The sequence below is a fragment of the Panicum hallii genome, chromosome 8 (genome assembly GCF_002211085.1).
Source record: "Panicum hallii strain FIL2 chromosome 8, PHallii_v3.1, whole genome shotgun sequence".
Lineage (NCBI taxonomy): Eukaryota > Viridiplantae > Streptophyta > Magnoliopsida > Poales > Poaceae > Panicum > Panicum hallii.
The window spans coordinates 40,864,549-40,881,894 of record NC_038049.1 but is presented as its reverse complement, the minus strand read 5'-3'; the positions used below and the strand labels follow the sequence as shown (position 1 = coordinate 40,881,894).

The following is a 17,346-nucleotide window of genomic DNA, read 5'->3' as shown; positions in this document are numbered from 1 at the left end:
TCTGCATTTCCCCATCAGTGAAGTCATAGAATAGCTCGCTGCAATTTTATTCTCTAGAAGTTCATGTTTTGGTCTTGCCTTTGATGATGCATTATGATATCTGTCAACCATTCAGTCTTTATACCCAGTTTCAATACTACAATCAGCAGATTCTTGTAACAATGTAACCAGTTGGACAACTGATGCAGTTTCTTTAAGAGCTTAATGAATTCTGCATATCAGATGAACAACCCAGATGAATCTGCACAGCCCAGAATTTGCATTGAGGTTAGATCTAACTGTGTGCCGGTCATCTAGCTAGAGTTTTTTCACAGCTTGTCGCTCGCCTGCGATTCATCCACACCCACCACCCTCCCCCAGAACCAGTGCTCAATCCACACCTTGCGGACCTGCTCGATGGGCATCCCCTTCGTCTCCGGCAAGAACCAGTACACGAAGCCCGTCATCACCACGATCCACCCTGCGAAGAAGAAGAAGAGCCACGCCCTCATCCGGCACAGCATGGCGAGGAACCCCTGCGCGACGAAGATGGTGAACACGAACCCGGACGCCACCGTCACGCTCTGCCCCGCCGACCGGATCTCCAGCGGGAACACCTCCGTGGGCACCAACCACGTCATGGGGCCCCACGACCAGCTGTAGCCAGCCACGTACACGCCGATGAGCACGAACAGCGCCGCCGCGTAGCCCCGGCCCATCCCACCCTCGTCGCCGAGCTCCGCCGCCATGATGGCGCCGATCAGGAGCTCGGAGGCCAGCATCTGGAGGCTGCCGGCGATCAGGAGCGTGCGCCGGCCGAACCGGTCGATGACGAACATGAACACGACCGTCGACGCCGTGTAGATGACCACCGTGATGACCGCGGAGAGCAGGGCCAGGCTCTCGCCCATGCCGACCGTGCGGAGCAGAACCGGCGCGTAGAACCCGATGGCGTTGATCCCGTTGAGCTGCGTGAACGCCGGCATCAGCACGGCGATCGCGAGCTGCGGCCGGTTCCTTGGCTGCGAGAGGATCAGCCGCAGGCCATCGCCGCCGCCGCCCCGCGCCACGCCGCTCGCCGCGACGATGTCGTCCAGCTCGGCGTCGACGGCGTCCGTGCCTCTGATCCTCTGCAGCAGCGCTCGCACCTTGCCGCGGTCCTCGCCCTGCTGCACGAGGCTGTTGGGCGTCTCCGGCAGGAAGATGGCGCCCAGCGTGAAGAACGCGGCGGGGACGCCGGCCAGGCCCAGCGACAGCCTCCAGCCCCAGCCGCCGGTGATCTTGTCGGCGCCGTAGTTGATGGCGTTCGCGGCGAGAGATCCCAGGCACAGGGTCAGCTGGAAGCCGTTGCTGAATGCTCCTCGGTATCGTGCAGGGGCCATTTCAGACAGGTACAGAAGCACTGCCTGCAGAATTCGTTTCAAAAAACAAAATTGTTTATTTCTCCAAATTGGTTAGATAATGACATCGACATGTATGGTCGATTTTCATTCAAATTTATTTAATTTTTTCACAGAATTTTTGGCAAATATTAAGCTACTTTATTCTGACCTGATTGGCGAAGCCAAGACCGACGCCGAGCAGGGCCCTGCCGAGAATGGCCATGTAGACGTTCACGGCGCCGCCGCTGACCGCCGCACCGGCGAGGAACGCCACCCCGCCGACGATCATGGACGGCCGGCGCCCGCGCCTGGCCGTGAACCACGACGAGAGGAGCAGCGCGGTGAGCAGGCCGGCGATGTAGAGCGAGGAGGTGAAGAGCGTCAGCAGCTGGCTGTCGAACTTGCAGTAGTTGCTGACGCGCACGTCGCCCTGCATCCGCCGGTACACGTCCGGGAAGAACTCCCTGAGGAACGACCCCATGGATGACACGCCGCCTGGTGTGCAAAACCCTTCGCAATCAGTAGTCACTCCGAAGCTAAGGTGAAGAACGCACCAGATTCTGTGACATGGCCATGGAGCATTTTACCTGAGGTCCCGAGGTCGTAGCCGAAGATGGCGCCGCCCAAGGCCGCCGTGACGCAGGAGAGCGCCACGAACACGGTGATCCTCCCGCCGTACTGCCGATCATCGCCGCCGCCGCCGCCGGCATCGACGAGAACGACGGCCATGGTCCACAGCAGGCGTGCGCGCGGTGGTGAGCTCGGTCTCAGTGAGGCTTTTTCGAGCCCATGCTCTTTGCGTTGTGTTGGGCTGCTGTTGCCATCCGGTCAAACTGATGTGCCCTTGCTTGGAGTTTTGCATGTGCCGGCCGTCCGCGACATGTTGGTTTATGCATTCTGGTACCAATTTTCCTAGGCGGCGCGTGACTTATTTCTTGGAAGCGTTTGCAATGGCACCGTATCGTTGTAGTGCACTTCAAAAATATCTAAAAACTCAGATGTTAAGGGTGTGTTCGTTTCCGGGTACCTAAAGTTTAGAGGGGTCACATCAAAGAGAATCTTGTCATTTAGAAGTATTAAATAAAGTCTAATTACAAAACTAATTGCAGAACCCTAGTGCTAATTCGCGAGACGAATCTAATGAGGTATATTAGTCCATGATTAGCGAATAATTACTGTAGCATCACTGTGGCAAATTATGGATTAATTAGGCTCATTAAATTTGTCTCGCGAATTAGCACACAGCTGTGCAAAAAATTTATAAACAGATTTTATTTAATACTTTTAAATAGCAAAATTTTTTTTGATGTGATGGGTCTAAAATTTAAAGGGTGAAAACGAACACGCCTAAGCCTTCGTACCGTTGTCCTGTTTCACGGCCGGTCCAGTCCACCGACCACCGTCCAAGCTCCCATCCGGGCGAGGCGCACCACGTGCAGCTGACCGATCGGGCCCACATCCAGAGGGCTGGAGAGAGAGCGGTGAAGAAATTTATTCAAACAGGGACACGCGCCTATTCATTTCGTCCCCCCTCTCTCTAGGGTTATTCTCTCTCTCTCTCCTCTTTCATCGTTCTCATCGACCGGCGATTCGCCTTCATCGGCTCGCGATTCCCCAACATCGGCGCATCCTCTGGATCCTCGGCGGGCATCTACGGCGGTCTCGGGGGCTCAGGTAAGCGATCCCCTCCCCCCGCTCGCGCGCGGTGAGCAAGCCCTGTTCGTCGTTTTTGATGCGTCGCTGATTTTGGGGGGTAGAAAGGTTCTGAAATCCGTCGAGATAATCGGGGTGAAGGGGACGTGGAGAGGAGGGTGGGGGTGGGAGAGCAGACGATCTTTGCATTTACCTCTGCGGATGTTTTTTGCATTTCTCGTTTTGATGCGCACGCAAATCCCCCGCAAATCATCTAGAATTCGGCGAGATATTCAGAATGAGAGGGAGCGAGGGTGTAGGGGGGAAGGGGGTGGGTAGACCCCCAAATCCTAACAAGCCCCACGGTTTTTTTATTGTGTTATCGTTTTTTTGACGCGTGCAGATGTTCATCCGGGCGTAGGAGTGGATGTGGATTTGCTTGAACGTAGCAGAAAGGTGAGTCAAGCATATCCCATCGTTCGTTCAATGTAGTTCATGCTCGTTTACTGTTTTTGCGAAAAACAGGGGGAATGGCCCCTGTTTTTTTCGCATTGTATTTTTTGCAGTTTCTTGTTTTCGTAGAATTAGCTTTTTTAGAAGGTGAGAGAGAGGTTTGTATCCGATGATTGAGTTTCTTCCCCCCTGCTGCTGTTAGTTTACTGATGCTAGTTTTTAACGAAGGTATATCTATGCTAGTTCGGAACTGTGGGTAGTAGAATAATAAGCATCTTATCTTTTTTTCAAGCAGCAGTACTAAAATATGAGGTCAGTGGTCAGTTCACTGTTATAATTTCTGCAAAATTCATTATAAATTGCGTAAGCACAAATATATAATTGTTTGTTTTGCATAAGCACACCATACATGTGTTCCTTTTTTTTTCTTTTTTCACCTTTTTTAAGTCGCATGAATGTGTTTGCAAATAAAACAGAGTTATATATAGCACAACATTCACTTTTTTTTCTCAAGCACTCGATGGATGCGGTTAAACCTGTTTTTTAGCTCCTACTCAGTACTAAAATATGCATGGGTGGTGTGGTAATGCGCGGGTTTTTCTGGTAACTTGATACAATGCCAAGAGGACAGAGGCAGCAACATGGTCGCCTGCCATCTAACAAGGTACGCCCGCTCACCCCCAAAAACAAAGCTGTGCGATCCCCTTCTCATATAATTTTTTTACTTGATGTTTTCTAATCTAGGCAATAACATGGTTTTATATTGGCAAATCTCTATAGTTCATTAGGCAAATTATAAGGTACATTAGGCAAAGTAATAGGCACTGTCATGTGGTTTGACCCTTTACTGTCATGTGTCATGTGTGATGTGGGCTCTCTCGCTTCTTTTTGTTTAGTGCATGCAAACAGTACTGTATGTCAGCCACGCAGTTAGACATTTTTTTATAACTAATCTGATTTTCATTTTTTCAAGCCTCCAAGAAACAGAGCATCGCCTGCTAGGCTTGTCAAGTTATATGGAAGCATGTGTGACGACCAGCGCAAGATGATATGCAATGTGAACTTCAGTGGCCTGCTTAAGATTTCATGCACCACGATGCCAGCGGACCTTGCTAACTATCTTATGGTGGATTGCTTCGATGCTGAAAGAGCAGAACTTGTGTTTCCTGGGAGGGGCAGGATCTTTGTCACAGCAGATTCTGTGGCTGATATACTAGGCTTACCCAACAAGTGTGGTGAAGTAAATTATGAGTTGGATGTGGACGCTATTAACTTCGTGCACAACCAGTACGACATTGTTCATGGGACGGCACCCAAGATTGAAGAAATTATAGAAAGGATAAAGAACAACAGGTTTGCAAATGAAGACTTTTTGAGATCTTGGCTGATGATTGCTGTGTCAACATTTCTGTGCCCTCCAACAAGTTTGGGAATCAGTCCAAGGTGCTACCCATCACTAGTTGATCTTTCGCACATGAAGAAGCTGAATTGGTGTCAATTTGTGGTTGACCAGCTCAAGGATGCTGCTAAAAACTTAGACAAGAAACATTCCGTGAGGGGATGCTTTCTTCTACTTGTTGTAAGTTTTTCTCTCTCTTTTGACAAGGTCATTAGGTTGTATGCTGATTCACTAATCCCCTTTTTTCCTAATCCTTTTTTTGGCAGATCCTGTATGCTGATTCACTAGTTGTTGACAATGTACAAATCCCTGCCACCAAGCTCAGGATTGCTGCATGGACGAGGAATCTTTTGGACAAGGTCATTAGGTTGGACAGAAATCGCGATGGATCTTTTGGCAAGCTGAAGGTACATTTTTTTTCGGTGTTCTGCACCCAAAGCAGGCTGACTTTTTTTTTTGGCAAAAGAAATGCATGGTGTCACACCCGGTTTTTAAAGGACAAAACCGAATGCATAACTATATGTATGCCAGGATCAAGTTCCATACATATAGTGACTTCATCAGTGAATAATCAGCAACAGTATCACGAAAAGAGAATTAAAAGACTATAAAGATTATCAGAGTTATACAGCTTATCCTGGAAACGAAGACTCCACACTTCACAGGCAATCGACCGGGGGTTCCGCAGGCCTAGAACTCAGCATCATCTTCAAAAGACTTCACATCACTTTCTCCTCTGAGCAGCAATTATAACAAGCGTGAGTACACTTATGGTTGGTACTCAGCAAGTGTTAGGAATTATATGACATGAAGGCTAAAATTAAGGAAAGGCTGACTGGCTTAGTGCGATAAGCAATTTTAGTTGGTCAAATTTTATTAGCACCTGATTACTATGGTATAAGTTCATACCAAAAACCCACATTAAAAGAGAGAAGATATACAGCATAAGCATAACCACAACCATAACCATGGTCCACGATAACCACAACCATAACCATGGTCCACAATTTAATTCATCTTCAAGTTCAATTAATCATGTGAGGGTCCAAGCTGCTCTTAACCGTGAGCACGGCTGATATATCAGTTTTCACTCTGCAGAGGTTGTACACTTTACCCACAATTCGTGTCTCCCGATTTGCCCGAGGTAGCTAGCCTCTTAAACACTTCCGAGGTGAGTGGCAAGGGATTCACTACGAGTCCTTTACAAAGATTCCCTAACTTATGACAATCCGCTAAGGTTTCAGGCCGCAGTGGTCATAACCCTTCCTAATGAGGAAGACGCCTTACCCAGGAACATATCTACACCTCAAGAGAACCGGGCTATACCCCATCAACGCACTCCCCTCTTGCCCTTTCGGTAAGATCATCACAAGCTAGAGTTTCTAATTAATTAGCCAAGACCAGAGCCATATAGTATTGTGGTTGCACTGTTTTTCTGGGTGGTTCTCCATGTTCCGATTAAACATATAATCTTGTATTAACAACGCATAGCGCATGAACATGGATAGAACAGGTGTAACATCATCATTGTTGCCATCATGATTATATATTATCCCCAAACCATAACCAGTTGAAGCAACTAAGCAATAGCTACCCAACAATAAAGATAAAACCCAGGTTGACAAGGAATGATCATAAAGACTAGGCATATCCTTAATTAGGATCCATCAAAATTAGGACACATGCAAGCATATAAAGAAAAAGTTGTATTTATTGTGATTGTTAGGATAAAAGTATGATCAAGGAAACACTTGCCTTTCTTTTAGAGAATAGCTGCTCAGAGTCTTCAATTCTTGTTCTTGAAACTCTATATCTTCAAAGCTCTTGGATCACGCTCCTTCTAACGTCACACAAGCAATGGGCCCAAAACATACAAGCAAGTAAACAAACAAGAACGACTAAGAACAGATACAACAAACAAAAGGAAAGCTTTAAAAGAGCGAACTAGAGGATAAGGCTCGCTGCTACGGTCACGAGAAAGAAAGAAACACGGAAAACGGAGCTAGGATTGAAAAGATACAGCTATCGGGAGATTTATATTATAAAAGAATAAAAGAACGATAGGCTTTCATTTATTTTAGTTTAGAAAACCAATGTAAAAGATATTCAAAAGAGAATATCCCTAATTATAATTAACTCATATTATATTCGCATTTATAAAGACGAAGTAGAACTTAGTCAAATTTTTATATACAATTCTCTATGTATAAATTACACTAATTAAATAATTAATTAGAAAACAAAACTTGTGAGAACATCTAAACGCATAACTTAGGATTCGAGTTGAACTAAACAAATTAAATTACAAACATATTTGAGTTGATATTAATCAAATTAACATTAATTATGAAAACCGGAGGAAAGACTTAATTGGATTTTATTTCGGAAAACTAGATGAGAGGATATTATTCAAATTAAATTGATATTTAACTTTAAAAATAGGAAATACGGTACAACAGCACTACTAAACGGTAGCTTAAGGTGTTAGAAGACTAACGCAAAAAGAACGGATCGAAAAGGATATAAAACGCGGAAACTACGCATAAAACAGCACTGCAGGACCTATACGCAATTAACTATAGACTTCAAGGGTTAGCTGAAAAGAAAAACAAGACACAGAAAATAGTGCTTGCAAAACAGGAAAAGATTAGGGTTAGATCTGAAAAATTCCATGGTGGGGCTGGATTGAAAAGATGGAAAAGATATAGGGGGTTTCCTACAAAATCTGCAAGACACAGGAGAGAACAGGAAAATTACATCTTTCTCCGGGGACTGGATTGCAAAAGCTCGAGTTTCCTCCATGGCTGCTGCACGGAAGCTTCCTGTTGGCCAAAATTGGAGCGATTTAGACCATGGGAGAGCACGGGAAGTGGGGGAAAAGAAAGAGGAGAGGGAGGGGGTTCGATTCCATGCCTTACCCGCAGCGGAGATGCACCGAGACGATCGAATTTCGCGAGAGAAAACAGCAAGGTTGGGTCTATTCTGAGCGGTTTCTGTTCCTGCTCGTGGCAGCACCTGGGCGACAGGGGGCGGGGCAAGGACAGTGCGCAGGGCAAGGTAGGGCGCTCAGGTGACGCGCACGGGCACAGGAGCATGCAGGAGAGGGAGGGGCGGCGCTAGGCGGGTCTGGGCGCACAAGATGCAGAAGGACGACATCCTGGTGGTGGCCGTGTTGCAGAGACGCAGGAGGATGCAGGAGGAAGGGGCAGCGCTGGCTGTAGCAGGGTAGGGGCTTGGGCGCCTGGGGAGGAGGAGGGCGCGACGGTAGGAGCGATGGGCAGGGGTGCAAGCGCACAGGGGCTCACGGGAGAGGGAGAACGGAGCAGGGGCGGCGCTGGGCGCTGCAGGAGGAGCAAGGCGACGAGGAAAAACTAGGGCCGGCGCTACGTAGGAAAAAGGAGGAGCAGCGATGCAGGGCTGCGCACGACGATCTCAGGTGGGTTTTATATGGGCACAGGGGCTAGGGTTCAGGGGGAAGGCGGCGTGCAGAAGAAGCAGACTGGAACGGGGTTCGACTTGCGGATTTTTATAGAGCGAAACGTCCTGGCTTGGCATGATAGATACGCTAAGGAAAAAGGGACCATCGTGCAGCACCTGGACTCGATCGAGCCTGGCTGGAGGGGGTGCGGGGTCGAGGATTTAGCGAGCAGGGGACCGATGCTAGGTCGAGGGATTCGGTGATGGGCCGAAACTTGATCGGGTGAGAGGGCTGAACACGAAAACGAGCTGACAGAGCTGATTGAACGTGAACCATTTATTCGGGATAGCGAAAAGAGAAGGAAAGGATCAGGCCGAGTCGTTGGGGCTGACGGTGATCGAACATTGTCGGAAAAACACTGAAGACGAGCCACGAGGCGTCGTTTTCGAGCATGACCTGATCGAGGAGAAAGGTTAGAGGATCAGGAGCTCGATGGAACCTCTTAAAGATTCGAAGAGACAAGATTAAAAGGATGTACAACAAGATACGGCTCGGTCCGACTATGATGAGAATCAAAAATATAAATATTTTCCAGAACACATTTTCAAGGTTAAAATAAATCTAGAAAAGTCCAGATAAATATTTCAAACCACGAAAAAATATATCCGGAAGAATCCCAGAATTTTCCGAGAAAAATCTCGGGAGTTAATTTGGGTCACGAGAATTCCAAATAAAATATTTGGGACTCATGAAAAAGAATTTTTAGAGCTTTCCAAGAAAAAAAATGGATCTAGCTCTTGGATAAATAGAATAATTGCCAGAAAAATCTTTAAAATTCTCGGAAAATCCTTTTGATAGATGAACACATTGTAAGAGATAGTCACATCCTAAAATTAAATATTTTAGGGTGTGACAGAACTACCCCCCTTAAATAGAATCTCGTCCCGAGATTCGCAAGGGCTGGTGACAAAGATGAGAGTTAGGGCAAAAAGATTTCATCAAGGAGGCGATAAGATAATAAGGTCGGTGTTGAGAAAAGATAGAATTTGGGATTTGGATCTTCACTTGCTTTCAGCTGGATTGAGGAGAAGGCGTTGACGAGAGATTCGCATTTATTCAGCTGGATCTTCACATGGCCTCACATTTTTCTTTCTTTCTTTTTCTTAGCTCAAATTATCAGGACATTCAGTGGTCCAGGATTCTTTTTTCCTCATGGATGATGTAAATACATTTGTAGCATCAAAATTGCCCCGACAGATGGCAATTGAGGTTTGTAAATCCTTCCAAAATTTTTTAGTTTTTCTATTTTTTTCGTAGGCAGTTTTTTGTTACCATGCACCAGATTTTTGAGCAATTAGAAATCTTCATCTCCAACTTTTTGTGGTCTGTAGAAGAAGAGGAAACTTGCAGCTGCTGTAAGCAAAGTCCTAAGCAGAGTGACAGACATGCTCGGCACATTTATACAAGAAGTTGTTGCAGTAGAAGACTCACCTGGACCAAACTTGAGATGATCAACGCGGGGGAGGACAACAGAACCACATGAAACTGACGATGGTGAAGAAGAGACAGATGAAGATTCAGACTATGAAGAAGATGAAGAAGAGTGGATCAACAGTATTGAAGACGGTGGTTCAAATCAGGGAGCTGAGGATGAAGATGTTCGAGAGGAAGACGAAGATGAGAGCAATGACTTTGTTCCTCTTAGCAAGCGGTTAAAGAGAATGCAATCAGCCCCAAGCAAAACTGGCAAGGCCAATACAGCAGCTGGTGCTGACAGCATTGGAGGAACAATCCAAGCAATGGAAAATAGGGGATCTGAAGTTCAAGCAGCGAACAAACCAAACAACCTGAACACCTTGCGTTCAAGGTTGATGCTGCCAGATAACCCAACAAGTGCAGGGAAGCATGATAACAAGATGATGGATGAAGGATGCAGTCATAGGGAGAGCACCCCTGCTGAGGTCAACCTAACAACGTCTCTTCACAGTGAGAAGAACATGGATGGAGGCTGCACTTTGAGGGGAAGAGGTCCAGCTATCTCAGCAAGTGTTTGGCAAGGGCAGTTCTTGGGATTTCCCCCCTCCTACATTCGACATTATGAAGCCAATTGAAGAGTCGACACCACCTGGTGAAAAAACAAGTGGGTCACGTGAAAACCAAGTGTCAGCCACAGTACCTGCCATGCCCAACACATACAACACCGAACCCACACCACCTGGTCTTTTTTTTCACAAGCACACACCTCCTGGATTTTTAATTTTTTTGTTTCCCATTTTCTTCATCATGCGCAGGCAGTTATGTCTACTTGATTAGGCAAAATAATGATTTCCTTTCGGCATTTTTATATCATCAATGGATAACTGTATATTCTTTTTACTTTTTTTTTCACCCAACCTCCTTTAGATGACGGGTCGCTATGGTCACTGGATGACCATCCAGAGGAGGTCTTTCAACAATGGGAAGCTCAAGCTTATGAGATCAATAGACAAGCCAAGGCAAAGGTGAAGATTGGTCTTCATGATACACCACCGAGCGCAGTTGCATCCAGCAGCAAGCAAAATGATACCGGGCCACCAAGGACAGCTAGTGCCCAAGTGTTGAGAACACAACCAGCAATAGGCACCACACCTGGTGCTGCAGCAGAGGGTAAAACAGAGGGTGACTCGTCCGTCACACCTGACTACACACCTGCACCAAGCGGATGTTCAAAGCGCCCGCAGCACTGCAGTCTCCATATGTTGAAGTTGCTAAGAAGGTATCATTCAAATGCAGCAAGGATGTGAGCAGGGTGTACAACGCTGTTTGTATGTGTTCAGGAAGGCCAACCAGGTCCAACAATAGGAAGTATGTATGTTCCCTCCTACCTTTTTTGACTCATATTGCTTTTATCTCACACAAGGAACTTTTTTTCGCTGCAGAGCAATCATAATGAATTACTTGTTCACCTTTGCTGTATTGGGAGATCTGGTGGACCCAGTAAAACTAGCAGGGTAGTTGAAGAATACTATCGCAGATATTGGCATCTACGTGCTGAATGGCAAGAAGACAAGGGGTGCCACCAGATTTGTAATGCCACTCTACGTTTCAGTAAGTGTGTTTTTGGGTGGTTTTATTTGTTTTATTTGATAATCTGCAGCAATTTGACAGCATCACACACCCCATGCAGACACTTTTGCATAGTCATCAAATGGGGATGGCAGCTGTCCAACAAGCGTTTAAAAAGGACACAAACCACCTAGACTATCGGCAGCTGGTATGTTCACCAAAGTCATTTGTTTTTCTTTTCTTTTTTTTTGTTTTTCCTGTGTATGTTTTTTTTCCAGCCATCTAATATGGTGTGGAACAAAAAACGCAGATATTCTTCCTAGTCCTACAGAACCTGGTCCCGGATGACGAACATTCAGCCCACTACTTTTTGATTGTGCTAAATCTGTGCAACAAAAGGTTCGAACTGCTTGATTCTTTGAGGACATTGGGAGATGCAAAATTGGGTGTTTGCTGAAACAAACTATTGAGTGCAATAAAAATCTTGTGGAAAACACACTATGATGATACAATGCATGCAATAGACAATTATGAATTTGTTGATATTGATGTCGCAAAGCAGACAAACACATCAGTTAATGTCACTCATTTTTTTTCTTTTTCTTAATGCTCCCTTTACGTTCTGTCACAAAACTTACGCCCCCCCCCCCCCCCCCCACCTCTCCCCATCTCTGTATTTGCATGGTCACACAGGTATGACTGCGGGTTTCATATGTTAGACAGCAGCTTTGCAGGAGGTTTATGTTTGCAGGAGGTTTATGGTTAGAGAGATATCAGGGGAGGGGATTAGGCCCGGCAGGATTATCTCCAGGATTGTCTCCTGCCGGTTACCGTTGTAGGAGGTTTCCTTTAGCCTCAAGCCTCCTCTAATTGTACAGCCTCTCTATGAATCTAATCTACTATTTTTCTCCAAATCATCTTTGCTTTCATGGTATCACGAGTCTTGGCTTTCATAACCTGCTCACGCTTCCGCCCCAGCGCGCCGCTTCTTGGCGCAGCTCCCATGGCCGGCCCTGTTCCGCCGGCACCCAACGCCACTTTTGGCAATTGCACAGTCGACCCTGGCCTTCCCTAGGATACCGACGCCCTCGACGCCGCCACTGCTGACTCCCAGCGCGCCGCTCAGGAGGAGCGCGTGCGCGTCGCCCAGATCGCCCGCGACGCCGCCCTGGCTCGCGCGGCTGATGCTAAACATGAAGCTGTTCGGGACGCCGCTGATGCCCGTGTTCGCGTTGCTCTGGCGCGCGCCGCTCGCGAACGCGCGGCGCCGCGGCTGTTGCGCCCCCTGCCCAGGACGACGACACCTTCCCCAGCGGCACCTTCGACGATGGCGCGCCCGCGGGCGGCGCCTCCTCGTCACCTCTGGACGCCGTCCTTCTTCAACACGAGGCCGCCACCTTGCTGAACTTGCACGCCTAGGCGGTCACCGTGCAACACATCCGCGCCCTCGTGCCGCTAGTCCTCGACATCAACTCCAGCTTCTACGCTCGGTGGTGTGAGTCCTTCCTTCTCACACTCACCAAGTTTTCCCTAGAGTGCCACGCCCTCTCCGACGCCGTCGCACCAGCCTCTCCAGACTGGGTGCGGATGAACGCGGTTGTCTGCACCTGGCTCATCGGCACCATCTCCGACGACCTCGCCGACATCATCTCCCAGTGTGGCTCCACCGCTCGGGTCCTGTGGCTCTCCATCGAATCCCAATTCCTTAGGAATCGCACGACCTGGGCCCTCTACGCTGATCAGTCCGCTCCTTCTCTCAGGGCGACCTCCCCGTCGTCGAATACTGTCGTCGCTACAAGAAGCTCACCGAGGATCTTCGTGATCTCGGTGAACCGGTCTCGACCCTCGTCCTCAACATCATCCGCGGCCTTAACGAGCGCTTCCTCGCCCTCGGCCTTCACCTCCGCAAGTTTCTTGCAGGTTCGCGACAACCTAACTCTTGAGGAGCTCACCATGGCGAAGGCTCCTCCGGCCGCAGCCATGGCTGCCCTGGGAGGCACCGGTGGCTCTGGCAAGCCCCAGTCATCCTCCTCTTCTGCGGAGGACTCCCGCCCTCCACAACAGCAGCGGCCGCCTTAGCAGCCGTAGGGAGGTGGCTCTGGTGGCGACTCAGGCCAGCACGGGAAGAGGGGGAAGCGCGGCGGCAAGAACAGCGGCAGCGGCAATGGCGGTAATGGCGCCGACGGCGGCACGCTTGGCTCCCCCGCCACGGGGCCACCCGCCGGCTACAGCAGCTACAACCCTTGGACGGGGGCCATTTACATGTGGCCCGGCCAGCGCCCCTCATCCATGCCTCGCCCTCCCGCTGGGCCGGTCCAGTCGCCCCAGGCCTTCCTGGCTGGACCGCCTGGACAGTGGGCTGGTCAATGGGGCGTCCCCCTAGCGTCCTATGGGCCTCCACAGGCTACGTGGGCCCGTCCTCGCCGGCTCCGGTCTAGGATCAACAGACCCTTGCCGCCAATTTTCAAACCGTCACCCTCCAATAGCCGCCGCAGCACGAGTGGCATTTCGACACCGGTGCTTCCAGTCACATGGCATCTGATGCCGGTACTCTCTCTCGCGCCCTTTCTTCACGGCATTCCCCATCTCATATTATTGTCGGTAACGGGAATCTCATCCCCGTCACTTCCACTGGCACAGCTCACCTTCCTCATAACCTATCTCTTAATAATGTCCTTGTTTCTCCTTCCCTTATTAAAGATTTAATTTCTGTTCGCCAGTTTACTACCGACAATAATTGTTCAGTCGAGTTTGACCCCTTTGGCTGCTCTGTGAAGGATCTACCCACTCGCCGAGAGATCATCAGATGTGATAGCTCCGGCCCTTTCTACCCGCTGCGGCTTCCTGCTTCTGCTCTCCATGTGTCCACATCGTCCCTATGGCACCAGCGACTCGAACATCCCGGCCATGCTACTTTGTCCCACCTAGCACAGTCCTCCGCTATTTCATGTAATAAAAGTAGTAGCACTTCTACCCTTTCATGTTTCTTCCTCTCGTGCTACTCATAATTTTCAGTTAATTCATTGCGATCTTTGGACTTCACCTATCACCAGTGTCTCGGGTCACAAATATTATCTCGCCATCTTGGACGATTGCTCGCATTACCTATGGACGTTCCCCCTGCGCCTGAAATCTGACACCTTCTCCACTCTCACTAATTTCTTTGCCTATGTTCGTACGCAGTTTGGAGTCACCATTCAGGGGATTCGGTGCGACAACGGCCGCGAGTTTGACAACCTCAGCGCCCGCACATTCTTCTCTTTGCATGGCGTCCATCTACGCATGTCTTGCCCTCACACCTCCGCCCAAAACAGTAAAGCTGAATGCATTATTTGCTCCATCAATAATGTTGTTCGCTCCCTGCTGATTCAGGCATCCATCCCTCCTCACTTTTGGGCCGCAGCTCTTGGGACAGCCACCCATCTGTTGAACATCCTGCCAACCAAAACCTTAGCTCTTTCCACACCTCATTTTGCCCTCTTTGGCAAGCCACCCTCATATGAGCACCTTCGTGTTTTTGGTTGCACATGTTACCCTAATCTCTCCACCACAGCCCCACACAAACTCTCCCCTCGCTCCGCCCTTTGTGTTTTCCTTGGCTACTCCCCTCACCACAAGGGCTACCTTTGTTTCAATCGTCATTCAAACCACATCATCATTTCGTGCCACGTGGTCTTTGAAGAAACCACATTTCCCTTTTCCGAGGATTCTTCTCCACCCACGCGTGCGGCATTTGATTTTTTGGATGACACAACTAACCCGGTTGCAGCTCCTTTTGGACTGTCACCCGTTTCCTTTTGTCCAGGTACCACTGCAGGACCATCGTCGGGCCCTGCACCCCTGCCCCTGGCCAGGCTCCCCGCTGGGCACCCCTTGCCGGCCGAGGGCCCCCTGCCAGCCGGACCTCCGGTTCCTGTGTCACCTGCTCGGGCTGTCGAGGCCGCTACCTCCAGCCCCGAGCATCCCACTCCAGGCGGTGCTGCTTCCCCCCGGCCTGTCGAGGCCCCTGCCCGGGCTCCGGCACTTCCGACACCGCACCACCCCGGGCCGTTGAGGCCCCTGCAGTCCCTGCTCCGCCGTCCCCGACTCCACATGCGCCCCCCTGCTCCACGGACGTTTCGACTGCGGGGGGGGGGGGGGGGGGGGGCGTTAGACAGCAGCTTTGCAGGAGGTTTATGGTTAGAGAGATATCAGGGGAGGGGATTAGGCCCGACAGGATTATCTCCAGGATTGTCTCCTGCCGGTTACCTTAGCTGTAGGAGGTTTCCTTTAGCCTCAAGCCTCCTCTCCCCATATATGTAATTGTACAGCCTCTCTATAAATCTAATCTACTATTTTCCTCCAAATCATCTTTGCTTTCATCATATGCTATTACACGCTCAGTATTGGGATGGACGCACTGTATAATTTCCAGGAGAAGGATATATCAAATATACGCAAGATTCGGATACACAAGTGGCTAAACTACAATGAAAATGATGCATTCCAGGAGAAGGATATATCAAATATACGCAAGATTTGGACACACAAGTGGCTAAACTACAATGAAAATGATGCAGAAGTTATCAACATCCTTTGCTTCATACAGAACTAGCTACGCAGACCCATAGAACTCATTCATCAGCTGCATTATGCGCCCAATGCTTAAGTTGCAATCATGCAACAAGGCAATAAAATCCTTCTCCAGCTTAGGGATGCCTTTGTGAGACCTCATGAACTTTTTTAGGGAAGGTTTCACAATAAGGTCATTGTTGTGATCTGGAGCAAAGAAAATGACTTGCCACTTATCAGTAATCAGTTTGACAACCATCCTCGCTTTGCAATCTGTACGATTCATCCTCTCCTTTTTCCTTTTCTTTCCACCATCCAACTTTCTTTTCTTCTCATCATTTTTATTGCCATCTCTTTCGTTTTTATTCTCAGATTCAGAACCCCCTCCCTCATAATTGCTGTCATCAGATTTAGCAGCTGGATTACCCTCTTTCACTTTCCTCCCATGCCCTTCTTTGTTACAAACAAATAGAACCTTTCGCTGCTCCCTTGTCAAACCTGACAGGCGTGAAGTGCCCGTACAAATTGAGAAACCAATCCGTTTGCATATGAGTTGTAGAACTCCCTAGCTTCCTGCTTACCTGAAAATGCTTGCCCACTGTATGGTACTGGAGGTGTTGACCAATTTTCTTCCACATCTGCTATTCCTTGGGTGTTATCAGCAATATTCTGCACATCTTCGAGGTTTTCAGCTATATTATAGTTGCCAATAGCAGCTTCAACATCGCCCAAAGCAGGCAAGGCTCGCTGATCTGAAACATGCACAATGTGGTGCACTTGCCCCTGCCCCGAAGCTTCAAATGCTTGGGTGCAATACGAAGGATTTTCATCTGGATCATTTAGGAAATCATAATCAAATTTTGGTGGTAGCTCATTTAGATCCATTTTTATATTCAACTACGAGATGGTAAGTTTGTAGGTAGAGTGTCGCCGAGATTAGAAACTCGAAGGTGCAAGGAACACAAGATTTATACAGGTTCGGGCCCCCGAGATCTTAATACCCTACGTCCTGTGTGGCCTGTATTTCCTTAGGTGGTGATTGGGTGATCTCCAACGTTCGGAGGGGGTTCTTGTCCGTCCTTATATAGTCTGGGGGGACAGGTTTCCATGGAAGTCCCAGTCGGGTACAAGCCCAGGAATCCTACCCGAGTACTTCTCGGGTAGTTTCCTACCGTGTCTGACTAGTTTCACTACTGTACGGATAGTCCTACTATACTACGAGTAGTTACAATAGATGTAGGGCATGGGCCATGTCCCATCCCGTATTACACGAAAAGTACGTCATGTGCACAGTCCCGTGTGCCCGGATCTAACAAGCCCCCAAGCTTTTCGTAGTCGAGTAGTGGAGGCGTTCGAGTACTTCTGAAGGTGTCTTCGAGTTCTGCTTAACTTTATCTTGAAGATATTTTTTGAGTACTTTCTTAGCTGCGTGGAGGCTGTTAGGTGCTCATGCTCCGAGTAGTTGTCAACTCTTCTTTTATACGGAG

General features: G+C 48.6%; 2 protein-coding genes across 2 annotated transcripts; one reads left to right on the top strand and one right to left on the bottom strand.

Moving 5' to 3' along the window:
* Window positions 1–94: 94 nt before the first annotated feature.
* Window positions 95–2,280, bottom strand: LOC112903076 (hexose carrier protein HEX6-like). The gene is made up of 3 exons (XM_025972286.1): window positions 1,949–2,280; window positions 1,531–1,856; window positions 95–1,385 (listed from the first exon to the last, which is right to left on the bottom strand). Exons 1-3 carry the CDS (start codon window positions 2,088–2,090, stop codon window positions 309–311), a joined length of 1,545 nt encoding a protein of 514 aa, XP_025828071.1. The 5' UTR covers window positions 2,091–2,280; the 3' UTR covers window positions 95–308.
* Window positions 2,281–2,895: 615 nt separating this feature from the next.
* LOC112903102 lies at window positions 2,896–11,845 on the top strand. Its single transcript, XM_025972317.1, has 11 exons — window positions 2,896–3,035; window positions 3,397–3,449; window positions 3,994–4,110; window positions 4,420–5,025; window positions 5,112–5,252; window positions 9,431–9,532; window positions 9,655–10,403; window positions 10,667–11,107; window positions 11,182–11,350; window positions 11,430–11,516; window positions 11,619–11,845. Exons 3-7 carry the CDS (start codon window positions 4,063–4,065, stop codon window positions 9,772–9,774), a joined length of 1,017 nt encoding a protein of 338 aa, XP_025828102.1. The 5' UTR covers window positions 2,896–3,035; window positions 3,397–3,449; window positions 3,994–4,062; the 3' UTR covers window positions 9,775–10,403; window positions 10,667–11,107; window positions 11,182–11,350; window positions 11,430–11,516; window positions 11,619–11,845.
* The last annotated feature ends 5,501 nt before the right edge of the window (window positions 11,846–17,346 follow it).